General features: G+C 47.3%; 1 protein-coding gene across 3 annotated transcripts; it reads right to left on the reverse strand.

Moving 5' to 3' along the window:
* Nucleotides 1–480: 480 nt before the first annotated feature.
* ABCA5 (ATP binding cassette subfamily A member 5) lies at nt 481–27,453 on the reverse strand. 3 transcript variants are annotated; one of them, XM_072352303.1, is made up of 40 exons: nt 27,328–27,453; nt 25,711–25,824; nt 24,744–24,948; nt 23,728–23,889; nt 23,447–23,544; nt 22,474–22,703; nt 21,411–21,552; nt 21,044–21,232; nt 20,693–20,840; nt 20,243–20,411; nt 18,782–18,840; nt 18,255–18,365; nt 17,919–18,094; nt 17,557–17,676; nt 17,202–17,340; nt 16,841–16,931; nt 16,520–16,659; nt 15,096–15,215; nt 14,037–14,238; nt 13,632–13,801; nt 12,773–12,906; nt 11,557–11,694; nt 11,222–11,335; nt 10,773–10,943; nt 10,186–10,299; nt 9,924–10,061; nt 9,725–9,799; nt 8,878–8,969; nt 8,604–8,724; nt 8,403–8,520; nt 8,114–8,205; nt 7,781–7,956; nt 7,238–7,313; nt 7,062–7,156; nt 6,650–6,769; nt 6,374–6,523; nt 5,838–5,917; nt 5,527–5,582; nt 1,420–4,999; nt 481–620 (listed from the first exon to the last, which is right to left on the reverse strand). In XM_072352303.1, the coding sequence occupies exons 2-39, from the start codon at nt 25,813–25,815 to the stop codon at nt 4,892–4,894; spliced, it is 4,944 nt and encodes a 1,647-aa protein (XP_072208404.1). In that variant the 5' UTR covers nt 25,816–25,824; nt 27,328–27,453; the 3' UTR covers nt 481–620; nt 1,420–4,891. The 3 variants fall into 3 exon arrangements, with proteins under 3 accessions (XP_072208404.1, XP_072208405.1, XP_072208402.1); XM_072352304.1 differs by having other exon boundaries at nt 482–620; nt 23,728–23,886; nt 27,272–27,453; XM_072352301.1 differs by having other exon boundaries at nt 482–620; nt 27,272–27,453.

Here is a 27,453-nt window from a genome sequence, read left to right on the forward strand (position 1 = left end):
CTAAAGCATATCATTAAGAAAACACCACTGCTGATTCTGCTCTCGCACGCAGCCCTTGAAAAAAAGTTATTTACCTCCAACAAACTCTCATGAAAATGGCTCTAAGCCCAAAGCTCAACTTTAAAACCTCCCAAAGAGAAGCAAAGTTTGGGACTCCTCCCTGGAGGAGCCTTCAGTGTGGATGGAGCCAAGGCTCAGCTGAGAGGAAGGCAGCATCGGCAGCAAGAATCAAAACCCACGCACCCAGAAACACAGAGCATCGTTGTTCTTTTGCTTTTCAAACATGTTGATGTGAAGCTCAGTGTTGAGAACTGAGCTGGAAAGCACAGATCTCACGCTTTTAACATAACACCGCTGAAATAATCAGGAAAAATAACTCAGTCATGAAAACACCCTGCGTGTAATTTTTCACTTGCAAAACAGCAACACAAAGCTCCTCACCTGGCAATGGATTTTCCATCTGAACGGTGTTTCCTGCAGCTCAGGGATGTCTGAGCTTGTCCTCTCCTTCAGTGCTGGATGAATAGAGTTGGATACTGCAGTGCTGACAGCTGTGCCCCTCTGCAGTCTGACTTCAGCCCAGGGCAGTGCTGGCCCCGCTATAAGCACTGCTACAGCAGCTGGAAGCATCAACACTGCATTTGGTGTTATGTCATTCAGACACATGCATGGGATGTAATATCATAGTACATTTTTGGTGCTTGCAACGTGCAATCATGAGGAGTCACCAGCACTTTCTGCTATGTGGGGTCAGCCCTGTGCCCTGGATGGGATTTTATCTCTTGCTTTTCTTTTCCCCTTTGGTTTTAATATACATATAACTTGCTTCCACTCTTTTCAATTACTGCCCCACCAGCTGCTGCACATTTGGGATCAAGATGAGGAGGGTTTTGTTTTTTTTTTTATTATTATTTTTTAAATAGCTTTCCAATGGATCTGCATGCATCCAATGGTGAGGAAACCAGATAAGCCAGGAAATCCAAACACATTGGAAAGGCGCAGAGCCACATGACTATTCATGTTAAAAGAAAGCAATTTGACCATGTATGAACAGCAGCTCTGCAACTGCTTGCAAGAATTGAGCAAAAGCACAGAAGCAGCTTGGCTGTTGCTTGACGCCAGGCTGCAGCTCCTCTGCAGCTGCTGTTGTGCTCATTTGCAAGGAACGAGCTCACTGCAAGGAGCAGAGCAGGCAGCAAGCTGCAGCCAAGGGAGACTGCTCTTAACTGTGGGACAGCACAGATGCACAGCTCACTCTTAGGGAATGCACTGACAAAATAACACAGTGATGCATCTGAGAGATCCCCTATATGGGATTGCTGTAGGGCCACTTCATTATCTGGTGCATAACAGAGCCCATGCATTCCTGCAGGAACAGAAAATGCATTTTAATACTGAAAAGACCTTAAGTGAGCTCACCTTTGGGTTCCCCATCCCGCACAGTGCTGCTGCTGGGCTCCAGCTCACGACAGCTGCACACAGCAGCATCTCTGATGCTGCTTGCAAGTCCCCCAGGAGTGGCTGGATGGAGTTTAGCAGTGCCAGGCTGGTGTCAGTGCCTGTGGCACAGGGCTACGGTGGGTGCTGCAAGTGGGAGGCTCAAAGCAATTCATAGCAGGGAAAAAGGGGAACTGAAAGCTCCAGGGAACTCAGCTCATTGAGACATTCGCTATGCTGAATCAGGGGCATTCGAAAGTGCTCTTAAGAAAGCAGTACTTGGAAATGAACTTGTTTTGCAGCTTAAAAGAGAAATAAAACATGGCACGCTGTCCTCAAGACACCGCTAAACACAAACTAGTGTGAAAACGGAGAACTTGGGACACATTTGAATTAACAAATGTGGGGTTACTTGCCACACGCACAACCCCCTTTCATTCCATCATGTCCTTAGCTGATCCCAGTGGGCTGGTGATGGGCGACCTTCATCATCTCCTCCTCCTCCCACCCACTGAGTCTTTCTCAGGCACAGATCCAAGCAGAGCAGTGAGGTGCTCCTCTTGGCAGGGTGAATTTTCAGTGGGTGCACCAGTACACATGTTGGTAATGCATGGGTCTGGCTGTGAGATACAACACCGCCGCAGGCTTTGTGATCAGACAAACGTAGGCACTTAACAATCCGATCCATCTTTATTTGGGTAGTACTTTCTGCTGGAAAAAGGGAAACCCTCAGCTTTACAAACAGAATCTTAATGGTTAAGTAGAGAAAAAACAAACAAACAAACAAACAATGAATTTAACCACAAATGACTCAAATGCCCAACTCTAACATCAGGAGCATCACAGACACATCACGTGCAGAGCTGTTACCTTCTGTTTTCTGCTGCCAGAATGCTGAATATTGGCTACGTTACAGACTTCGCTCATTGTACAGGCATTTTTTAATAAGGACTTTTTTTTGGTACACATTAAATCCCTCTGTGTAAAAATACATTCTTATAACAACACATAAAGTAAAGGCATCTCCAAAGTTTTGGAGCTAATTATCATCACAACAACCCTATAAAGTGGCACCACTGATATGCCCAAAGACACAAGGTGAGCCTGAATCCTGCCCTATGCCACCTCCCAGCTGTTCCACCTTCCACAGCACCAACTGAGCATGGACAGGAGAGCTGGGATTTGGAATGTCACCAGTAACAGCTCAACAAAGGGACTTGTGTATGCAGGAACAAAGTTCTAGCCTACAGTGTAATTCTAGTTGTATTCTATGGTTTAGTTTTGCATATTTTTCCTTGTTCTGGCAATTACAGACACCATAGGACACATTGGAAGACTTCTGACAACAGTACACGTTGAGAAATGTTTGAGGATGACAATATATGCCACGCTGAAACACAACACCACCACCAAGAAGATCCCACCCAAACACATGGGTAACTCAGTGAGTCCAATTCTGATGCATGGAGCTGTACCAACACATCACCACCAAGAAGATCCCCCAGTGGTAACTCAATGAGCCCGATTCTTTGTAGGTGGAGCTGTACAAACACGGTGCCACCACCACCAAGGTTACACCAAAGTAAACATGAGGAGCACCAAGCTGAGGAAACTCAGATGCTAACAAACTTTGTGTAGGGCCTACTTTATAGGTCAGACAACGTGGAACTATTTGAAATAAGGTGATGTTACCCAGACAGAAGTATTATTGTATAGAACTATTTTACAGCCTATTAACTCTAAGTGAAAGAGAATAAAGGGAATAAAGCCATCAAGGCTAACAGCTCAGAACTGCACCTCTGTTACATGAAAGGAGTGTGCGTTAGGCTGCAGGACAGATGTGCAGAGAACAGTTGGCAACACCATGTACAAAGAGATGAGGAAATGTGGGTCTGGGAACACTTATCTCGGACATACGTGGACGGCAAAGGGCTGTGAGACACAAACATGAACCCACCTGCAGTGCAGCTGTGGGAACGCTTTCAAGGACCCAACCACAAGGCAAACTCTACACTCTTACATGCAGTCTATGGGTACAAAGGAGGAGGTAAAAGTTGTACACTGAATTCACAACTCCCCATGTTGGTTAGAAACGTTTCCATGGGGACAAAGGAAAACAGATCTGGGCTTTCAATGTGATGATAAACCACTGTGACAGACTTCATACAACAGCTGGGATGCAACGATCTGCCTGAATCCCGACGTTTCTGAATATTCTCAAGACAAACAAAAGGCTTTTTCTAACCTTAAAGTGAAGATACACCAGTGATATGAGTTATGAAGACAATGCTTTGATAAAAACGCATCGCTATGTTTGCCCATTGCAGAACACAATGAACTGCTAACCTTCATTTTCACTTACAAAACTAAAAAAGTGATGATAGCTCTGTGTAGAAAATAATATATTTTAAACATCTATTTGTTGCATCTTAGGATAAAGGATAATGTAATTCTCTTTGTAGTGCTTTGATGCAAAATAAAGGCACTATTCTTACTTGTGAAGTCGTGAGTTGGGATCATATTTTTTGGGTTTATTAGGGTGACTGCAAAGCTGATGCACCAGGAGGATGCACAGCATGCTGAGCACACCGCTGTGTTACCCACTGCATCCAACAACAACGACAGATGAGGGAACAGTGCTGCATGTGCTTATCCACTGTCAAGAAGAAACACATCTCTGGGAACAGCTGGCAGGGTACATGTCATCACACCCCAAAAATAAAGGAATTAGACTGCTTTGAACAAAGATAAGAAATACATTTCTGCAAATCCCATAACTACACAGCTATGCCTTTGTACTTTTACCAAGCTGGGGAAAAAAGCATCCACTTCTGCAGACTTACTGAACCCTACAGCGCATGCATTACACACACTGGTGCTGCCAGGACAGGCAGCATGCAGCAGTCACATCTGCCAGTTCGCAGTAGGAAGGAACACAAGAGCTGATGAGTGCTGTGTCCTATCTGCAAACGAGCAGCTCCAGGTTGGTTGGACAATAAGCTGAGTGCACTTCAAGAACCCGTTTGCACTGAACATGACTATGCTGGAGTGATTTGTGCCCTCCTCTTTTAGATATTTGTGCCTTCCAAGTGGGGGCGAGGATGGATCAGCAGCAGGAGCATGGTGCTGCAGGAAAGGATGCTCTGGGGATGGTGCTGCCCTGATGCAGGGTTCCACAAGGTCATCCCAACCTGCCATGCTAAACCACCAGCCCCAGGGGACCAGTGGCTGTCTCAGTAGCATCTCCTTCCTCCGTGCAAACCAGGAACCAACCGGCAGAGCAGGAATTTCCCAGCAGCCAGGATACAGAGGAGATCCTCACCGCCTGCTCCGCAGTTGCAGCACACCTTGTGTATCAATGCTCAGCATTCCTGAACGCCATCCTCTTCCTGCTCTATCCCAGCACTGAAGCTCCCACGCAGCTCCCCCAGCACTGCAGTGCTGGGATCACTGTTCAGAACACCACTCGGTCCTCCTGTGTCCGGTCCCACCACAGCGTGCTGTTCAGTGTGCCAAAGCTGCCCTCCTCCTCCTCCTGCTCCTTGGCCAGCTCCACAAAGACCTGGAATTAGAACCATGGAATTATTAAATCATTAAGGTTGAAGATCTCCAAAATCCCCAAGCCCAATCCCAGCCTACCCCAGTGATCCCATCCCTCAGTGCCAGATCCCACAGTTCAGATGCTCCTCCAGGTACAGTGACTCCCTCGCTCCTTGGGCAGCTGTGCCACTGCATCACCACTCTTTTGGAGAAGAAATTGTTCCTAAGATCCAACCTGAACCTCCCACAGTGCAACTTAAGGCCATTACCTCTCATCCTATCACAGGATCACACAGAATCTCACAAAATCATTACTGTTGCTTAGATCATCAAATCCAACCATCAACCCCTATGATTCCATGATGCTATGCCTGAACAAACTCAGCCACAAGGCAACCTGCACAAATACAGAACATACTGCTGCAGGTTTGAGTGGGAAACTTTAATATTTGGTGCTTTTTTTTCAGCCCTAGTAAAAACAACCAGAAAACCAGCAGGGCCGCAGCATGGCATGGTCATATCTATGGAACACTGTCTGCTCCAACATACCTGTTCCAGAGTTGCCTGAGAAAAGCTGTACTCCTCGATGTTAAAGGCATATTTCACTGTTAAAAGAGCGTGAGAAAAACACATTTAGGAACACATTGCTATCCGAGGAAATTGGATCTAAAGTGTTTTAAAGCTTTACACGCTTATTTCTGGCTTCACAAGAATAGCATATGTAATAGCAGAGAAAAAAACACATTCAGTGGATTTTAAATGGAAATGTGAAAGTGCTTTTTCACAGTGAATGAAGGCACACAAACAGCTGTGGGAGACAGAGAGATACCCAAGGAGGGATGTACTGAGTGCTCAGTTACCTTCTTCCAGCTTGGAAAAACAATGTGAAAGCGACTGTACGTCTTCTCTAGGGATTTTATATGCCAAGATAGAAGCAAAGCTGAAAGAAACAAACAAAGCAAAATCAGCTTCAGGTGAAACAAAGCAAAAATCCGAATATCCAAAGGGAATGGGCTTAAAGTCATTTTCTGAAGCCTACTCCACACCTTTTGCTGAGTCATCACCACACAGGACAACAGGGCTGTTCCACCCTCCCACCATGAGTTTCCAGCTAAGGGCAGGGACTCGGTGACTCAGAATTTACTGTTTCCAGAGAAGGAAGCTGTCAGGTTATACAGAAATGTGAGTGTGCATCTGCTGTGCCAACACCAGCCAGCAGCACAGGACCGTGGCTTTGCTGACTTGCAAAATGCTTGCTTTGTTTTTAAAGCTGTGTGTGAGTATTTTCTGCAAACATTCATACTACGGCATTAATTCCTAACTCAATTGGTAGGAGCTGCTGTGAAACTGGAGGCTTGCACAAATGTGAGCTTTTTGCCTATCTGTTCAGCATTACCTTTCCTGACGGTTTGCATTCGGGAAGATGTGCAGGATCTGCCTCTGCAGGTACTCCACCTGCTGTACATCTGCTGTGTCCTTCAATTTCATTTCCAAGAAGTACCCTCTGCCAAATTTACTCTTCAGGTGTTGAACAGTGCCTATACACCTGCAGAGACACATCACGACATACTCAAATTCAGAAGGAAGGAAAATAGAACAGAAAGCTGACCACCTGCACTTCCCAAGGGATGAATCCTTCAGCCCCCAGCAGCCCACCCTGTGAAGCAGTTACCTGAGCTGCCCAGCCACCAGGATGGCCACACGATCACACACTGCATCTGCCTCCTCCATGTAGTGTGTGGTCAGGATGGCTGCCCGCTCCTTGTTTTTGAAGGCTGCTCGGATTGCCCGCCTGCAAAACAGCAAAGGGTAAAGCAGGATGTGACTCGAAGGAGCAGCAAAACCATCTTCATGTGACTTCTCATGCTGCACGTGAGATGTCGGGAAGATGCTACAAGGGAATCAGCAAATAGAGCTGCTGTAAAAGAGAAACGTATTCTATTTTTGCTTCCTGCTGGTTTCTGCAGTCCTTCAGCTGTTGTGGTTAAAGGCATCTGAATGTCAGCACTTGGCAGCAATGCAGACTTGCTGTCCCAGCACACACTGGTGCTGGTATGAGGGTTGCTTTCCTGCTGGGCACTCACCACATGCGCTGCTTGGCCTTAGGGTCCATACCGGTGGAGGGCTCATCCAGCAGTGTGACACGAGGGCTGCCCAGCATGCTCAGGGCAAAGCAGAGCTGAGGGGGAGGAAAGGAAAGAGTGAGGACATAGCACCCCCTGCCAGCAGTCCTGTGGCAGCCCTGGGAGCTCTCCTATACCTTGCGCTTCAGCCCCACTCCCAACTTCTTTGTCGTCTTCTGCAGGTGGTCCTTAAAATCCAGGGCACTTGAGATGCTGCGAAAGGAGGAGATGAGAATCCCACATAAGGAGGTGTATGATGGGTCAGCTTTTTCTCCCATCACACAACATACCTCCACAGACCCACGTAAAGGACTCAGTTACACACATTTGTAAGAAACAAAGCGAAGCAATGAGCAGCATGGGAGCTGGGCATTTCCATGTCTATGGGGAGCCTGAGGCAAGAACCAGCCATGGCTCTGGGCTCTGGGCATGCTGTGTTGCAGCCCCTGCCAAGGATGCCCCCAAGACTTCAGGAATTAAAACAAACAAACAAACCAACCCAACAAAACAAATAACAACTGAATTTTGTGTGGCTGAATCTTCATCTCCTGCGCCACAAAATAACACTTTGCTGAATTGGTAAACTTGAGTGAAAAAAGAAATTAAATGCATTAGGAAAAGTGGAAAAAAACCCTATCCATCAGCTATAACCTCCAAGGTGTCTATAATAAACCACTCACCATTTTATCGCTTGCTTAATGTCAGCCTGACTCATTCCTTTGATAGCACCATAAATTTCAAAGTGCTCCTGCAAAGTGATATCTGGCCAGAGCGGGTTGGTTTGAGGACAGTACCCCACAAATTGAACGGAGTCATCTTCACTGCTCCCTCCAGGAGAGCAACCTCCCATCAGGACCTGCACAAGAAACATAGAAGTTGACAACACTGTAAGCTTTAGAACTGTTGTTATTTTTTGTGTTAACATATTACAAAAGACAACCAAGAAGACCAGTACTAATAAGACAAATTCAACATGGATTCATTTTCTGTTAATGTCTGCAGTAAGGTTCTACCTGCCCACTGGTTGGCTCAACTTCTCCAACAAGCATGTTAATCAGTGTGCTTTTCCCAGCTCCATTGGGTCCTAACAACCCCAGGATTTCTCCTAAAGATGGAACAACACAAAACGTTGCCTGTGAGATCAGAAACATACAAGAAAACAACAACAACCCACCCAAAACCACAGTTCAACTCAACAGTTCAACTCAACAGTTCAACTCAACAGTTCAACTCAACAGTTCAACTCAACAGTTCAACTCAACAGTTCAACTCAACAGTTCAACTCAACAGTTCAACTCAAACCTTTCCTGACGCAGAGCGAGACATGTTTCGTGGCCACTTTCTTTATTCTCCTCCCCAGAAGGAACTCCCTCCTCTCATCGTACTCTTTGTGTAGGCTGCTGACCAGGATTGCTGGCACCTGAGGACAGACAGAAGAGCCCACCAGGTCTGTAAAATGATGGGTTGGGCATTTGGGCTGTCCTTATCAGGGCATGCTGTTACCTCCTCACTGTTGGGGTTACTCAACACTTCCTTCACCCGCAGCCTCTCTGCCCGCACATCCTCATCTTCATTGCATGGAGCATCGGGCAGCTTCCAGGACTTTGCTCTTTTAGAGCATTTCCTAAGGGGAAGAAAACACCAGGATGTGAGCAATCAGGTGAAGAATTCTGCACTTGGGAGAAATATTCTGCATTCAACAACTCCTTATTTCTATATCGGCCGCCATTAAGATTCCTAGTTTTGCACAAAGATGGCTTAAAAGAAAATAACCCACCTGAAGAATGGGTCCTCTCTGATGGTCCTCCCTCCACTCTTCAACTCGAAGCACCGAAGCAGGAAGAGCCACACGATGCACTGTAAATAGGGCTGAAGCACATGGGTCCAGACCATCAGAGCACTGCTAATCCTCCAAGGGTGGAGATCCCACAAGCGACCCTATTAGTGGCCCTACAGGTGACCCCCCAACAGTGTGATAAAGGACAACTCTTCACCACCACAGAAGTGCTGATGGTTCTGAGATGATGAAATAGAACCACAAAACCATTAAGGTTGGAAAACACCTCTGTTATCACCAAGCCCAACCACTGACTAAGTCAGTGAGTTGACCGGGTCCAACTATTGGCCCATTACCACCATGTCCACATCATTACTGCTCAGGCACGTGATTTAGCGAAGGGTTGTTAGGGTAGTATGGTTAGGTCGCAGTTGGACTTGATGATCTTTAAGGTCTTTTCCAACCTGAGTGATTCTATGATTCTATGTTTACATCCCTGCTTCCCTGGATAAGAATGGGCTGCTTTGATTTCATGGCAATTGCCTGGTTTCTAGGAGGAACCGCTTATTTTCTTCCCTGCTCTGGAGCTTCATTACTACAGACTCCCACAATAATCAGGATTAATAACAGCACTGCTGATAACACTACTGAAGCAGGATATGTTGAGCTGGTAGGCATAGTACATTTTACTGATACTGCTCCTGCTGCAACAGGTCACAAAGCAGCAGGCTCCAGTGATGCTCTGCGTTAGATCTCAGTTTTATTAGTACAAGAGCCCAAACAGAAGGGGTGTCTCAGTGGGAGTCTCCAATTCTCTACAGGAAATATGGCAAATAATCACACTTACGGCTATAACTGCTACCAGGAGCCTATCCCATGGGTCATAGTATTCCCCTCTCTTCTGTTTGCCTGTCCATGAGACCTGATAATGATAAAAAACACGCTTAAGTAAGAAATTACCTTCCAGAGACTGCACATCCCACACCACACTTTGCTCTCAGCTCAGCCATTTACGAGTGCTCCGTGCATTTCCTCCGTGCCCTTACCTTAATGAAACAGATCAGACAGCCAATAAGGGGATAGATGGGAACGAAGGTGCAGAAGACACAATGCAGGGCAGTGGTCACTGTGTCAAAGTCCAGGAAAAAGGCCACTTCGGTGACAACCATACACAGCAAAGCTGTCTGTACAAGAAGAGAAAAGGGGGAAAAAAAGGCATTTTCATTCAATTCCAAGACTCAAGGGATAAGTTGCCTCATTTATTTATTTATTCTCAAATTCCTGCTTCACCAAAGCCGAGTTACTCACCACTGAGTATATAAATGACCAAAACTCTTTCGTGTTTTGGACTTTCTTAAATGTGAAGGAGACCACATAGGTGAACAGCACGACCGATGGAACATAGCCAATGAGGCAGAAAAGCTACAAAGACAAGAGAGATGTCAGCACAACGCTCCCATCCCAAACCCCATTAGTGAAGGGAAACAAATTTTGGGAAAGAAACTGGGAAAACACAATTCCTCTTCGTTACAGCTGAGATCTCAGACACTCTGAATGCAAACAACATGAAGACTTGGAGCTCCCTCCATTTAATTACATGCTGCAATTCACTGCAGAGCTGCCCTGAGCTTCAAGTCGGCAGCCACATGCCACTTGGATGGAGCAAACAGTGATGCTGCATTGCCTTGGGAGGCTCTGTACTTTAAAGCTCTGTTTTGTTCTGGGTCTGAATGAAAGCCCATATCCCTTAAATATCCTAAAAATCAATTCTTTTTCCAGAGATGGAAGTGTGTTTGGCGCAGGCATGTTGATGCCTTTGTACCAGGAGCTTTGATCATGGATTTTCTGTGGACACTAAAAGCACACCCACATGTGCTCTGCTCCCCACTACTCACCACAGCCATGAACTTGCCAGCGTAGAAATAAATGCCGTAGTGGAAGGCAAATAGGCTGCCCAGCATCAGGATGAGGATGGAGAAGAACAGCGGGAGGTCCACGAGGGCCTGGCCAGCCCAGTACGCTGATGGGTAGAGCCCTGCTATCTGCAGCTGTGTGTATGCCCTGAGCTGTAGTGGGGAAAGTAAAACCGACACTGCTCACCTCTGGTGCATGAGTAGGATCCCAGTTTTCACTACAAAGCATCACCTGGACACAAGATCAGAGTGTGTTGCCCATTTACCATTCCATTCCCATGGAGAGCCAAAGGGCTTCCTGAAATCTGCTCTCCCCAATGCCAACAGCACCAGAGCTGTGCTGCTCCTTGTGCCTTGCAAGGCACTATCTAAAACACTTTCCAAGAAACCCCAATGCTGTGAAGATCTTGTGATCTTCATGCAGAGTTTACCTTACGGTTTTCTGCATTCTCCATGGCAAAGTAGGGTGGCATGCCAGTCACAATGATCCCCAACAGCACAGCTTCGAAATAGATCTCTAGCTTGAAAACAGTGTCTGGAAGATCCTGAAACATAAAGGGAATTTCTTCAGTACTAGAATGTTTTTGGGCCAAAAAAAAAAAATAAAGCAAGACAGACAAACCCACAAAAAGCGTATACACTTACGATTGGAACATGACTGCAAGCACTGAAATGTACAGCCTGCATTATCCTAACACTGCTTTAGGATCAGCCCTGTTGCAGCTGATGCACACCTGGACGAAGGGGTTGGTTTGGGTTGGCTCACCTGGACAAAGGGGTGGCTCCAGACCTGGATGCTCTCAGTGACGTTCAGAGCATGCAGAAGGAGGTTGCTAATGATGTTCATCAAAACTGGCACGGAGTGCACCATGGTACTGTTGAAGACGATTGTAAAAATGTAGTTCTGGAAAGAGAAGCATTTGTTACATTCATTATTCTGCACGAAGGGTAACAACACCGTGAGAGGACTCTCCTATGGGGTTAATTAAACCTGAACAACAATAAAAATCTCTGCGTGACAGAGGATGCTCTGCAGGAAGCTGCGTGCTGCTCAGGGTGGTTGGAGCACAACCTCATTCAGTAAAACAGTCATGCTCACGGAGAACAAATGATTTGGAATCAATTCCCAAAACATTTTATGCAACTGTTACGCTGTGACAAATGACGTCCCAGCCAATTACAGTCTGAAGAACAAAACACATAAGGATCTGCATTCATAACTTCTTGCTAATGCATCTGAAAAACGGACAAGGAACAATTTATGTTAGCTAAAGCCTGCAGTGACAGCGCTATTAACGGTTGCAAGGAATTAAAAAGGGAACGTGAGACAGAGCTGGCACGTTGCAAAGCATTTCCATTGCTGGAGATGAAGTACAACCCTAGTGTTAAAATTGCTCTCAGCTCCTTCAGCGACTGCGCTGAAATGAACGCACACAGCCCAAGATGCTCATTTTTCTTTACACAGGAGAGTGCCATGGAATTATAACTCTGTCAGACAGCGTAATTCAGCCAGCGCAAGTGAAAAATAAACCCATCCGCCAGGCCTGTCACAAAGTAAAACATTTCTCTTGGCTTTCAGCTTGTTTGTGAGGGAAAAGGGCGAACAGAAGTTTTATTAATCTACCATAATTATTATTCTGAAAGAACACTTATTTTGATCGTATTTCCATCCTGTTAACACAAGTCCTTTCTGCAGTCCTCTTGCATAAGTGCTATTGGATGACATTATTTGATTACATAATCGAACGCTTCAGACCATTTTCATTTTTTATCTTTCAATTTGACCTCCTTGCTGACAACAACCCACAGCTTCAACACACAGAGCTGTCTGCAGATACTCAGAGAGCAGAGATGAAATTTCAACCCCATCACCTCCAGTGAGCGATCAGCATCCACCCCATCAGGTACAGAGCCAGGAAGTCAGAGCTGGGCAGATCAAGGCCGTGTGTCTGACCACCTGTATGCCTGTCTGCCCATCTCACCTGTTGGGATTCGAGGTCGTACACATTCAATCCCGCGCTGTGAGGTGCAGCTGAAATGTAATCGCTGCCATTGAACATCTCCAGCAGCACGTTCATGCTGCCAAGAGAGCGGACAACGTCATCGATATCCGAGTCTGTAAGAGATGGGAAAACATCATCAAGGCTGCAGCCTTTTACACAGAATTAGGGCTGCATTTTCACAACCCTATGATGAGCAACAACATTCATTACACATGATGACCAAAAAGAGGCCTCTGCTGTTCTGAGCACCACAAATGGTTTTATTTGTGCGTCCTGCTCAGCAGCCCTCCCAGGAACTCAAAAGACATTCTGGTTGTATTATTCAATCCAGCTGTACCAGCTGAAGGTGACAGCAGGAAGCAGTGTGCATCACCAGGATACTCAGTGCTTCAGAGAACGAGCTAGCAGATGGAAATTGGTGGCACTTTGATATGGTATCTGGATGACTACAGAACCGCACTGAGTACAAAGTCCCAAATTATCAAAGATGTGTTTATTTCTACCGCCTGCACTGCTGCTACCCCACTGTTAAACATTTGATACAGAAAGTCATTTTACGGAGTGCTCTGTAGCAGGACTTGAATGCACCCAAATGTCTTCCTGCCCAACTCCTTCATATGGACCACCTCTGTTCCCTTGGACACAGTGAGCACAGCACTACCAGAGGTGACACGAGGATCTCCAAAGCCAACCCTAAAAGACCACTCAGGATTCTCCCTCCACCATGAATGACCATAGAAACTCATCTGAATTCATATTAAGGAAACACATCCTGAACTTGATATTTGCCCCTTCCACCCTCCTCCCCATCCCACACTCCTCCCCTGCCCCATCCCACCTGTGGAGTTCTGCAGCAGCAGCCGGCTCCTATACTTGTGGTGCTCCTCCCCAGGCCTCAGCAGGTATAGCTCTGGGGAGAGCCTGAGTGGAGCAAGTGAATGTTTGATGTAGTGGTGAGTGAGGAAGAACAGAATTTGAACGACGAGAAAAATCAGAAAAAGCAACAACCTGAAAGAAAGAAAAGGTCTGGTCTTACTAAAGCTCAGCAAATGCGTGCCTAGGATATGCACACGTTAGTTAAAGCAGCATCATCCCAACATACAGCTGCTCGACCGTACTGGACAGCCTTACATTTTTTACAGCCATATCTGAACATGAACAAACTGCATCCTGCCATTTCTCTGTCGTGATTCAAACAGGTTTTGGGGATTCTGCATACGGACCACAAGGCCCAGATACTCACATCACTCTGACACATTTGTTCTCACGCTTGAGGCTGAGGAAGTGAAGCTTGGCTATGGTGGAAACCTGCTTCTTCCACAGGGCTGTGTTGCTCTGTGGGGCTGACCTGGCCTCTGGCAACATCAGCAGGCTCTGCTCCATGTCATCCTGCGAGCTCATGCCTGCCTCCTCCTGAGCCTGCTGGGAGCTGAACACGCTGTAATCTGTGATGGAAGAGAGGGATGTGGTACCAGGAAGACAGACAGAGCTGCATGGCTTGAGGCCGTGGGGCTGGAGGAAGCTCATGGGCCATTGAGTCTTGGCCATCACTACTGAGAAACCATCTGCTCCCACCCCAGGCTTGGGGTAGCACCAAGACATTACACACCTTAAAGATCTGAACCTCAATGACACCAGTACACCCTGAAGCTCTAAACTGTGATGACACCAATATACCCCCAAAGCTTTGAACTGCACACAGATCAAGACGCTGAAAGCTGCTGATGCAGATTTCCATCTTAGGAAGAACAAAACAAGCAGCCTACAAACGCTCAGATGATGCAGACTTGCCCTGGTTTCATTCCATCAGCCTAGGTGTGCACCTGCGTTATTCAGCACACCCAGCTGCTGAACCTCCCTCGCACCCACGTAGGAGGCTGGAGATGAATTTTATCTTGTGCCTTTACGATTTCCCCAAAGTTCCATTACGCAAATAAAGCACTTTAAAAAAAAACAACAACAAACAAAGGTAGACCTAAAAAGCTCAACTACGTAGCAGGGAAGTTTGATGTAAGTACACAGGATGGAAAATTCATCACAGAGGAGACCCAGAACTCCCAGAACCTCCCCCACCCAGCTCACTGCTTCTCTGTCTTTCTCTCCTTGCATATTTCATACACCTGGGACAACGTGAGACTCAAACTGCCCTGTGCTGCTGGACACAGCCCTCTGTGGGGGGATGTTTAATTCCTGCCTCAGAAGCAAACCTCCTCTGAGCAGCCGTGGGGCACAGACACTGCTCCATTAACACAAAGCACATCGAAAACAAGGGATATTAGGAATGTGCCATGCACTGTCTCACCTGCTTGGTCAATCTCTGCCTCAACTTCCAGCTTCAGGTAGACATCCTCCAGCGTCGTCATGGAAACACCATAAGAAATCACACCCAGATGGGAATGGGTGTCAAGGTCGGAGAACAAGCCTGGAGCCAAAAGGGAGCACATTGCTTGCTGCAGGGCACAACAGCCTCGTGATCCTGACAGATCCTCCAGCAAGCCGGGATACTTCACATCCCTAAGGCATCCTGTGTAAATGTGGCTGCTTCTCCTCAAAGGAAATGGTCATGGCATGAGAACCACAGTGGGACAGGCTCATTTTGGCATAACTGCGTGGTCAGGTATGTAAGACACAGCGTGTGCCTTAAGGGAAGCACAACAGTATCCCAAAGCCCAGCGTTGGCCAACACATGAGATGGAAAGAGCTCCTGGGTACCCCTAAGTGCTCAGCAGGCCTCCCCAGCTGCACAGCCTGACCTCAGCTACTTCGGAGGAATCAGTTCGGTCATGCACAAAGGTGGCTGTTTTCTAAAAGCACACCCAGTGACTGCAAAAGGTAGAGGCAATCAATTATTAACCAGTTAAGTGCAATGGGAAAAGAGCATTTATGAAATGTGAGCAGCGTTCACATCAGTATTGATCCCCCCTTGGCATTTCATAGCGTGAGAAGGACACGTCGTTTCTTCCATCTCCTGCTGGGAGATGGACAAGGAACACCGTGTGCAATTAAAATCAGATAATTGCTGCCATCTAGTGAAACCAACGCATTTGTTTCCTGCTCTTTCCCTCACCAGCAAATGTCAATGTGAGGACAGGACACTCCTTGCGGCTCACAACAAGGGGATCCTTGTGGGACTTTTTGGCTTCACTGCAATGTCCTGCAGCAATAAAACGCTTCTGCTGGACACAGAGCTGTGCAACAATGGAGTCTTATATTTCTGCTGCAAGCAGCTCCCTAGAATTTGCTCTTGGTACCTCCTAACGTACCGCAGTCCCTTGAAGAATGCAAGAGAGCCCTCACCTGCTGAGAAACATATGAGAACTAAAGCAATTTAGTATTGAAAGGGAGCTTATGGATGAGATGGAGACCAACTTTTTACACGGGCATACAGTGATAGGACAAGGGGGAATGGTCTTACACTAGAAGAGGGAAGATTTAGGCTAGACATGAGAGCTGTGGGTGCCCCATTCCTGGAGGTGCCCATGGTCACAGATAGGACTCTGGGCAGCCTGAGCTGGTGTGGGCATCACTACCCGGAGAAGGGGTGGAACTAGATGGGCTTTAAAGTCCCTTCCAACCCAGCCATTCTGTGATTCTATGAAAAACCTCACTGCCTGATCTTCAGCCAAAAAAAACCCCAAATGCAGAAATGTCAATTTGATAAGCACTGCAAACTACACCCATTCCTGCTGGATTTCTCCTCTACAGCCACCCCACCCCACACAATACCTGCAAACTTGTCCATGTCCCGGAGAGGCAGCGTGTAGACGAGCTGCTGGGTATTCTCCTGGATCAGGCTGGCTGCAGGGATGTGCTGCCTGATCAGTGAGGTTGTGGCTTCTGTGTTGCAGTAGGCATCAATATGCATGCTACAGAAATACATAAGAAACTGGCTGTTAAAAGCTAGCCTTCCTCCTTATGCCTGTATCAGGAATAGCAGCCTGAGGAACACTGAGCATTTGGAATGAAGATAAAAGGATGTTTTTGGGGGTGGGGTTCTCTCTTATTGATAGGTGATACCATGCAGCAGATAACACACAGAAGAAGTACCTCAAGCGGTAGCCAATTCCCCATTTGCTTTTCAGAAAGAGAGAAGATCCAAGGCATTTCAACATCCCTTGAGAAATCACGGCTTTACGATCTAGAAATCAAAAGTAAGAAGGATAATAACAATAACCACAGAATCATTACGAAAAGACTGCTAAAATCACTAAGTCCAATCCCAACCCATCCCCACCATGCCCCATAACCACATCCCTCAGTGCTACATCTCCCTTTTTCTTGAGAAACTCTAGGGATGGTGATTCTACCACTTCCCTGGGCAAATTATCAACAGTAATAATAAGTGAAGAAGAACGAAGAAGGCCCTTTGAACCAGAAGACTGCCAAGTGGCCCCAAAACCCAACTCACCAGCAAGGATGTCCGCCTCGTCCATGAAGTGAGTACTGAAAACCGTCACACAATTTGCCTTTCTGTTCTTCAGGAGGTTCCAGACAATGTGCCGTGAGCACGGATCCATGCCTGCTGTCGGCTCATCCAGCAGCAAAACCTTTGTGCAAAAGGAGAAAGACTCAGTAAGTCCTGCCTCAGCAACAGACCTGGGCTCTTTGGTCTACAGCTTCTAATTAGCTGCTCAAAGCACACGGGAAACATGGCAGCACTTCCCAGCTCTGTATTTCATAAAGAGACCAAACTCGCAGCTCCTGCCCCCACCAAATGGTTTGACATCCTCATGCATGAAGGCTGAACAACTGGAAACCCTCACCTTTGGGTTCCCAAGAACAGCAATGCCAACTGACAGCCTCCGCTTCTGTCCCCCGCTGAGTTTCTTGGCTTGGTTATCTCGGATAGGCTGCATATCTAAATCCAGCAACACCTTCTGCACCTTCACACATAGGAAACAGATTTATTGATTAAAATATGAGAAACAGGCTTTTAAAAACTAGTTTACTATGTTTAGCACTCAAATTAATGCTAGGACTTAAATGTTTTGTGTGTGCTTTAGGTTGCTAGGAAAAAACGAATGGCTCATCATTGGACTAGATGGTCTTAAGCGCTCTCTTCCAACCTCAAGGTTCTGCAGTTCTGTGATAGAACGTAACACTGGGGGGGGTACAAGAGACTTACCTCCTGTATCAGGTCATTCTGAGGTATTCCTTTAATGGCAGCGAAGAGGGAGAGATTCTCCTCCACGGTCAAGATGTCGAAGTGGATATCAGACTGTGGGCACACGCCTGCGATGCGCCGCACTTCGAGCATCTCGTCGATTTCGGAGACTCTGTGCCCATAGACAGAGACAAACCCTACAAAAGCCCACAGCAGACCATGGTAAGATGTTTTTTAAAGCCAGACAGAAAGCAGGCACAGGGAGTCAAAAAAAAGGGGCAAAGAGAAGACTTGGAGACATTATTCGCAGAAGTAATCATGGGGTGAATGGGTTTAGAAGCAAAGCTCCTCGCTCACCATCTGTAGGGGGACACAGCCCGCAGAGGATGTTCATCAGTGTTGTCTTCCCAGTGCCGCTGTGCCCCAGCAGAGCTGTGATCTGCCCCTCGTAGATGTCAAAGGACAGGTCTGGCCAGGAGGAGGACATGGAGAGCAGAGGTTGGTGATGCGCTCACGGCACCTGGAGCCAGGTGAATTCAAATACTGCCATATGGGGTATGCATTTATGCTCTGCTGGGTGGAACCTCCTGGCTTCGTTACAGCTTTGTGCCGCAGGGAAACAAGGTGAGAGGATGGGGAGATGGGGCAGGGAGTAGCTGTAACCTTAACAAGGGCAGAGGGGTCACCAGGTTGGCCTTGGTGACCTATGTTAACAACCAAGCAATGAGAGAGAACACGTACAGCACATCCGGCACTCATGCTCCGAGTCCCACCCCACTGAAAGAAACCAAAAAGCACAAACTGAAAGACAAAAAGAGCACTCAGCAACACAGCTATTGCTCTTCTGCACCTGGCAAGCAGCTTAACAGCTAAAGGGTTCTTACTTCTGAGAGCCTCCACAGTTTCCCCTTTTTTCCTGAATGTTTTCTGAACACAGCTGATTCTGAAAGAAGACACGGCATTGTATAAGCTGGTTTAAGATCGTTGCACGTCATTTAGAATGATCAACACTGCCTAACAGCCATGCTGAATTGGCACAAAAACAGGCCTAAGAGCCACTGAGGCAAGGCAAGGGATGGGAAATCTCAGCCCAGAACTTCATCCATCTCCACCCTGCCATCAGAAAGCTTTTCTTGTCACCTTATCCATTTCCTATGAAAGAAGATCAAATTGTTTCCATCTGTATCTCTTTCAGATGGCAGATCAAGGCACCAGAGGCCAGAGAATAGCACCGAGCAGCAACTTCACAAGCTGACAGCAGGTTGAACAGATGCTTGTAGAAAAGAAGTATGAGTACAACAGGCTCCAAAGACATGATTTCTGAGGGCTCTTCAACAAAATGAGCCAAAAGGAAGTATTTTTCTTGCCAAGAAAGGTGAAAACGTTCCTTCCAGCCCCACTGCTTCTCAAACAGATTAAAAAACCACCAACAAAACACCAAGAAACCCCCTCAGTTTAACTGGAAGCAAGATGTGAGAAATGGACACCTAGATCAAGAGGCTGGGGAGGAAACAACAGAAATATAGAATGAGGTGGGAAATGGTGGGAAAGACCACAAAGTGCAAAGATGACAAGACAGTGAGAATATGATGGAGAGCTGGCAAAAGGACACGATGGAAAGAGTGTAGCAAGGATGAGAGAGGTAAAAAAATGACCGCAGTGTCCTTATGGGAATGTTGTGATTAGAAGTGGATCCCTCCAACTATGGTAGATGCCCAAAGAGACAGCGCTCAATTTGAGACAGCACAGTCAGCCACCGAAAGCAAAGAGAGACCTCAGCTCACATGGGGCCACATGTGGATGGAGAATGCTGAAAACAAGGGCTAGGGCAAAGATTCTGCAGATGCTACTAAAAACACATGACACCCAGGTGCAAGACAACTGGCAATGGCAAAACAAAGAGTGAACAATGAGAGCACACACCTCTGTTTTCCAGTTTTGTTTCCCTCCCTGCATAGGACAGCTGGGTAACACCACCACAAGGCTCCCCTCTGGCCTGCAAATAGCACAGGGGCCCTTGCAAAAACCTAAAGCTCAGCCCAAGTGTTACAAGAAAACGGCCCCTCCCAGCAGAGAGGGCATTTTGGCATCTGTAATGCTCTCGTGGGACAAGCTGGGTTGGGAGCTGAAGGAGCACAGCACACTAACAAAACCTCTCTTTACGCTGCCCAGTGTTTTTCCCTCAGACAGCTTCCATCTAGCTGACGGTGGGGCTTCACTGAGCATGGGAAGTTGCTGCAATGCATACCATATGCCATTTGAATCAGCAGATTAGAGAAACAGGAAGAACTGTCGTGTTCTACCCTAAATGTTGAGGGCTCAGGTGATCCAGGCAAGCACTGTACCTGATGGCTTCCTTCCCTTGGAACTCGGATGGCACGGGCTCGACCATCTCGCTGCAGCTGAGGTTACCATTGATGCTGCTCTCATACAGTTCCTCGTAATTTTTCCTGTGCTTTGACCAAAACGAGGGCTTCATAAAGAAAAACGACGAGCGGCGCAGTCCGAACTCCCCTGGGTAATAAAGGGTAACATTTAATACACCTCAGGTTGTGGTTATAAAAGCTAAGAGCTGCCCTGCTGGAAGTCTAAGAACCAGCCCATGTCCTAATTGAGAAGGGATTCTGCAGGCCATGCACACACGATCCACATTTAAGTCATCATTTCCATCACCAAAAGACCCCAAATCCTCCCAGCTTTAAAAGAGCATCATCTGGCTCTATCACCTTTCAGCTGGGCATGGGGCTGCAGCAATTCACACCCTTAGCACAGCCCAGCTTCCCTCATGCACATACCTGGGATAACCTGATCGAGGTAGACAGCTGCCAGCAGGTAAAATATGCTGTCCAGCACCAGTAGAATTAAGGAGATAAAGAGTGGGTAAGGACCATGATTTAGATTTGAAAACGTCGCTCCGTCTTCATAATCTTCTAAATGCATCACCTGCCAACAAACACAGACAGGTGCTGCACACCTGCACTGTACCAGCAATTCTTATTTTGACTTCATTTTTTAATCTTGGTATTAAAAAGCGCCACGGGGAGTTATGAAGACAGGTGCTTTTCCCCACCATTAGTTTAATTAAAAAACAAAATGATTCAGTGATTTAAAACCATCTCTATGGCTCCCAGCAGGAGGATCCCTACCTGAGCGATGCCGATCAGGAAGCTGCATTGGCACAAAGGGCTGAAGAGCCACACGAAGGATTTGGGGAAGTCTTCCAGCAGGACAATGTTCAGCCCCACGAACCCAAAAGCCAGCGTGGCCAGGAACTCAACGATACCCACGTGCTTTGACTTCTTAAAGAGAGGCGTCAGCATCAGGGCAAAGAATACCTAAGGATGGATAAGAAATAAACACAGATAGAGAGATAAAGAAATAGCAGGTACAGAACATCTAAACTGCTCTGTCCTAAAGAAGTAGCATCTGCTTTAGCAGAGGGAACAGGATGAGGTGGGGAGGAACACAACTGCAGATGGGCCTGCTAAACTCAGCAGGACCCAGAGTACTTACAGAGGAGACGCCATACAGGAAGAAAAGGAGGAATATCACGAAGGCACTGCTCTGGGGAAAGAGCGAGGAGGCCGTGGCGATCACAGCCATCAGGATGGACATGACAAAGATCAGGCTGGTGTACAGCAGCACCCAGGAAAGCCTATGGGCAAAAAAAGGGGAGAAAAGCAGGTTGAATGAAAAACCCCCAACCCAAAACATGCAGAAAGACCCAAACCTACATTTCTTCACGTTCCAGGCTGTTGCACCACAGGGGTGCAAGGGCAAAGCAAAGAGCCCTTGTGAGCATCCCTGGAGCTGCCCTGAGCATTGCAGCACACTCACTGTGCCCCAAAGATGGGCAAGTTGGGTGATTCGTGATCTCTGTCTTTATTTTTGAACTTGCATAATTAATTTCCTCCTTTAACCAGCAGAGGGAAACTGAGCGTAGGTAGGTTTCAATAATTAAAGAATTTCTATTTAAAATTTAACACGCTGGTCATTCCAGTAGCTGGGTGGGTAATAAAACCCTTCACAAAAGCTGCTCTGACCTCAGCTAACAGCTGCATCAGTGGTAAAAAAAAACCAACACACACCCATTTCTCTGAGGTCTTGCAGTGGTTCTTCAGACACTGCATTAATGGCACATCCCCACTGCACCCCATGATACACTGAAGCAGAAACATAACATGCATTGATGGAGACCTGCAATGGGCACCAGAGCCATGAAGGATCCAACTTGTCAGGAATGAGGTTTGTGACCAAAGATGAGCCACAAACAGAGGGGACCGATGTCAGAGAGTGGTCTGGGGCAGAAACACAGCAAAAAACAGCAGGAAAAACAAAGAAGCTGAAGGCAAATCTCAGCCCTTTCTATTGCTGCAGTTATCAATGTGTTTGAATTAGCACATCCATTGGTGGAAAAAAAACCAACACCAAACCCAACTGCCTTACACTACATGGTACAACTTCCATTCCAGTAAGAAAGCACATTAAAATCTCATTTGGGCTGCTCCCTGTGTCACATGAAAATTATGGAGTTAGATTGGTTCAATTACATGCCAGGGCCATAGCAAATACGTACCAAAAGGCAGTATCATGAAGTCCCAATATCTTTAAGAATTCCTTCAGCTTCCTCTCCTTTTCTGCCACAATATGAATGGCCAAATAATACCCGAACGGTGAGAAAGCAATGACGAGGTAAATCAAAATGATGGCACGAGGAAAATTGTCAATCTCCATCACGGCCGCCTCCGCCATCGCCGTGGCCCTTGTCAACTCGAGCTGCTCCCACACAGACTGGTTGGTCTTCAGCTGCCAGGAAAGGAAGAGATGGGCTCACACCGTGCCTCACATCCCAGCCCTGCTCCAAGGACAAGCAGGCTCTGTTTAATACTGATGTGCACTGGGCTTGTTTGGATGCAAGGGGGAAATGTCTGCATTATTCAGCTGGACAAGAATGTTTCAGCGTCAGATGTGGCAAACAATCTAAGCAGTGTGGCAGCTCATTGGATTCAAGATCGTTTTTGGTGTGGCATTGTACAGCTTAAAAGACAACAATGCAGAAATGCTCAGGAGTTCATGGATCTGCATGGGCAGATAAGATGAGGGGGAACAATTTAAGACTAAAAGAGAGATGCCCATGGCTGTGGATAGGGCCCAGGGCAACTGTGTTAGCATGAGTGGTAATGGCCTTAAGCTGAGACAGGGGAGAACCAGGTTGGATATTAGGAACAATTTCTTCTCCAAAAGAGCAGTGATGCAGTGGTACAGCTGCCCAGGGACTGAGGGGGTCACGGTCCATGGAGGTGCTCCGGAACCATAGGGATGTGGCACTAAGGGATGTGGTTATGGGCACAGTGAGGGTGGGCTATGGTTGGAGTTGAGAATCTTACAGGTTTTTCCCAAACTTAGTGAGCGTATGATGTAGGGATGGTAGCCAGCCCATGGCAGAGGTCAGAACTTGCTGGGCTTTAAGGACTTCTCTAACCCCAAACATTCTATGGTTCAATGGTCTGAAACCCTGTGGTGGTACTGCATTATTTCTTTGGACTGACCTGTATAATGGCTGCATCAATGCATGCTTGTAGAGCTGCAAATCCTGAGGTCCAGTATGTGATGGACTCACAACTCATCCGCAAGCTGGAGCAGCTGGCTGCAGAACAGCAAGGCAGTGTGAAAAGCAAGAAGGTTGGGCATACAGCAGCCACAGCATCAATATACAGATAAGGCTGGGCCTTGTAAGAGGTGAAAACAACTTCCAAAAATAAATAAATACACACACACAAAAGGTCTTGTTCTCCTCTTTATCCCCCACATAAGGGCATGCAACATTTACCTCTTGACTCTGTATAAACAGAAGCCATTGCCACCATGTCAGGAAACCTCAGCTGGTAGGACATGGCATCCTTGAACACAACGCCCACAAAGTTGGAGGATTTGGAAGCACTGGCCTTTTCCAGCTCCTCTTCACTTAAGTACTCCTCTGTGATGAGGCCTGCTAGATGGAGCAAATTATTGCGTTGATTTACATGCTGAGGTTGCAGGAAGGAAAAGGGTGCGATGCTGCTTATTTTAAAGAAAAGCCGAGTAAATCATCAACGATTTATTTGCTTTGGGATATATATAGAGCTATATTTTTGTCCTAGCAAAGGAAGCATCTTCCTGAAGCTGCAGAAATGGTGCTCGGTACTGAGGTGAGTAAATCAAAGGGAAACATAAAGGCAGAAAGCAGGTGAGGATACCATAATGAAAGCACAGGAGTTGTGCTGCTCTCAGCAGTACCTTTGAAGTATGAACACCACCAGGTAGACGATCAAGGGTACCAAACCAAAAATGCCTCAGAATGGTTTGAGATATACTGGTTTTTTTTTGCTAGAGGTGCCCACTGGGCAAAGTACTTAAAGGTATTTGTGTATGCTTGTCAAAAGAAAAGGTGGGAGCGTTCATTGGAATCATCACTAAAAAAGAGATGCTGTTAGGATAGAAGCACTGGGATAGAAAACTCAGTGTGAACAGTGTGTAAGGCAGCAGCACCTCCTGAACGTGCACGGGGTGCCATGGGCAGCTGCAGTTTGCCTTGCAGTGGTTCAGGGGCTCTTTGTGCCCTTTGAGAACCTTTTCTGTAGCTATAAACCACTCACTGCTGCCACAGCAGCACGGGAAGCACGTTCAGGAGGCAGTGCCAAAACACGTTCTAATCAAGCAAAAACCGCCCTCACATTCTGTTCTTCATCTGTGATGGGATTTTTTTTTTCCCCCCCTTATCATTAGCAACAAGAGCGAGCTGCCTCACTAAACAGAAGCCACAGCAGGAAATAAGCTCAGAGAAGCCAACTGCTTAGCTCAGAGTACCGTCTTCGAAGTTATCGTAGGCCACCTTCCTCATGATCTCCCTGGCCATCCTGGTGGGTGGTGTGTACCCAACCACCAAGTTCACCAACACGGAGGGATCCAGCACACCCAAGTTGGAGTTGGGGACCTCTTCGTACCACCGGTGTGGGTGCATCATGCTCATCAGGATCAGCCAGAACAAGAAGAAGAGAGGGAAAAGGACCTCCTGGGGGAAGAAACAAAGGGAAAAATGGAAACTCCAAAGAGCAGTTGTAGACACAAAGAGTTTACAGTGGGTTCACAGAATCACTGAGGTTGGAAACGACCTCTACGATGACCGAGTCCAACCATCAACTCATCCTCCCTCACTCCCAGAGCTCAGACAATGGACTGTGAATGTAACTATTTTACAGTAAAGTTCCCGGAATGTTCTTAATACAACAACAATTTCAATGCCAAATCCTTCCCTGGCACTAAAGCAGGATTTTAATGGCATCCACTGGTAACTCGAGGAGCCAATTTAAGGTACAAAGGGATAATTCTGCATGCTTCAAATATCTGCAAGCTTATGCTAGCTGGAAAAAAAACAAAACAAGAAGCCACGAGCCACTGAACAATTAGCCGAGCATCGCATTGATCTCGTTCACCTCAAAGCTTGTCATACACATCACCTACACATAGAGCTGAACATTCACAACAGAAAAACCTTTTGGAGAGGTGTGGTTCTGTTGTAGCGGTCAGTTGTGATCGCTAGGAATAGTGCAAATGTTCTGGAAAATGCACTAAGGTTGCCATGTTAATTCAAGACTATTTCCTCGGTAACACCATATGTTCTTAAGATGAATTTGCAGCCCAAGGATTGTGGAATGCCTTCAGAAAAAGCCTTGTTCAAACTAGAACTCAGAGCAGACCCCGAGGCTTCAGAAGTACTGCTGTAAAACAGAGCACTGCCCCCCACACCGATGTGCTGAAGTGCTGCTCTGCTCACCTGGACGCTGCTTTTCTTGGTCCTGCATTTCACGAGGCAGTTCTTGAACAGGAGAGCTTTGGTTTGCCTCCACACCCCTGCTTCTCTCGGAGCATTTGGTGCCATATTTCAAGCCTTAAGAGGGAAAGCAAACAAACAGAAAAACAAACCCATCTTACGTTCATCTTATCGCACATCAGTTAAAACCAATAGCATCTCAGAACACCACTCCCATGCGCAGGATGGGAGCTCAGGGCTGGCAGAGGCACTTGGGCTGAACGCTGCATCACCCATGAGCAGCACCAGCACAACTCACTGTCCCAACTCACCTTTCCATCAGGAAAGACCATAAGAATTTAACCATACACCCATGCAAGCAGCCCTGGGTCTCTAGTGCCTCCAACAGAGCAGCTCTGCAGCAGGCCCCGCTTTCTCTGTTATCTCTCAGACAACACATGCTTTCAGCTTCCCATCTCTGCTGTATTTTAATATGTCGACCTATTTTTGGAGCACCGACCTCATCTAACTGAAGAAACGCACAAGGTTGCTCAGATGTCAGCACTGCTGCCATCAGCTTTGCTTGAAGCACACCAGAGGAGCACAGTGCTCGTGCATGGCTCTATGGGAGCACGCAGTGCTGGGAGCGCATTGCACAGTGCTGGGTGTTGAGTGTCTGCTCCCAGCAACACTCAGAAGAGGGAGAAGCTCCACTGAGGTCCCCACTGACAACCACTGCATCAAAGCAGCAAGCCCAGCCATTGGTCTCACTTTGCTTATTACCATGGCAAGCTGATTTGGTTGGAATCAATCGCTAAGGCCATTTACTGCTCCTTTAGTTACGTTTTATCCTCTAATAAAAAGAATTATAATAAAAACCACAGTGACTCCACATCTTCGCAGGAACTCTCCCATACTTCCATTCACACCGCTTGGTTTGGAGGGAGAAAAACGCTCATTTATCTCTTGGCATTGCAATCTGCCATCCTGCACAGCGCTATGGAGCAGGAGAGCACAACCAGAGGGGGTGGGGGGGACGGAACAGCCCCCAGGGCAAGGAGAAGCACAGGCATCTCTATTGGAGCACAGCACTGCACAGAAGGAAAAGGCTCAGCCCGCAAACATCCCCAGGCGCCGCACTAACAGAAGCAGTTGGAACACGGCTCCTTGCGGGCATCTCAGCCAAAGCAATCCCAGGGTAATCGCTGCTTTTCTAATTAATTGCACGTAGGAAGCGCTAGCGATCCTTAGAGAGAGAAAAGAACCAGCAGTACCGCTCAGGAAGGGTCCCCGCAGCCCAAACACCGGCCTGGCAACGCTCTGATGTCCATACGGGCTGAGCCCAGCAGAGCATCGCAGAACGCGCCCAGGAGCGGCCCCGCATCCCCCTCTGCCCCTCCGTAGAGCAAACACCGAACGCACCGCAATTAACAAACACCATTTGCTACACGGCAGAGGCGGACACAGGTGCAGGAAAACTCCTCCTCTTCCTTCCATTTCCCTTTCCTTTTCCCCCCCCTCCCCATTTAATACATATATACATATATTTTTCTTCGTCCTTCCCTCACCCCCCATCCCACCTTACCTTCCCCTTCCGCACCTCGAGGCTGCTCCCCCGGTGTTAACACCGTCTTTCCCTACCTGCGGTACTCAGCGGCCCGACCCGGCCCGGCCCGGGGACGCGGCGCCGGCAGAGGGGACGCAACGCGGGGCCGGGCAACCCGGAGCCACCGCCCCGGGGAGGAGCAGCAGGAACGGAACCACCCC

The sequence above is a fragment of the Excalfactoria chinensis genome, chromosome 17, assembly GCF_039878825.1.
Source record: "Excalfactoria chinensis isolate bCotChi1 chromosome 17, bCotChi1.hap2, whole genome shotgun sequence".
NCBI lineage: Eukaryota > Metazoa > Chordata > Aves > Galliformes > Phasianidae > Excalfactoria > Excalfactoria chinensis.

Bases quoted from the DNA above. Each gene is read 5' to 3' on its own strand.
- ABCA5 (XM_072352303.1), bottom strand. From the start codon at position 25,815: ATGGCACCAAATGCTCCGAGAGAAGCAGGGGTGTGGAGGCAAACCAAA. The intron at 7,314-7,780 runs GTGAGTGGTTTA...CTCCTTTCGCAG, and splicing joins ATTAAGCAAGCGATAAAATG to CATCTCAAGTGCCCTGGATT. The intron at 5,918-6,373 runs GTAATGCTGAAC...TGTTTCTTTCAG, and splicing joins AATGCAAACCGTCAGGAAAG to CTTTGCTTCTATCTTGGCAT.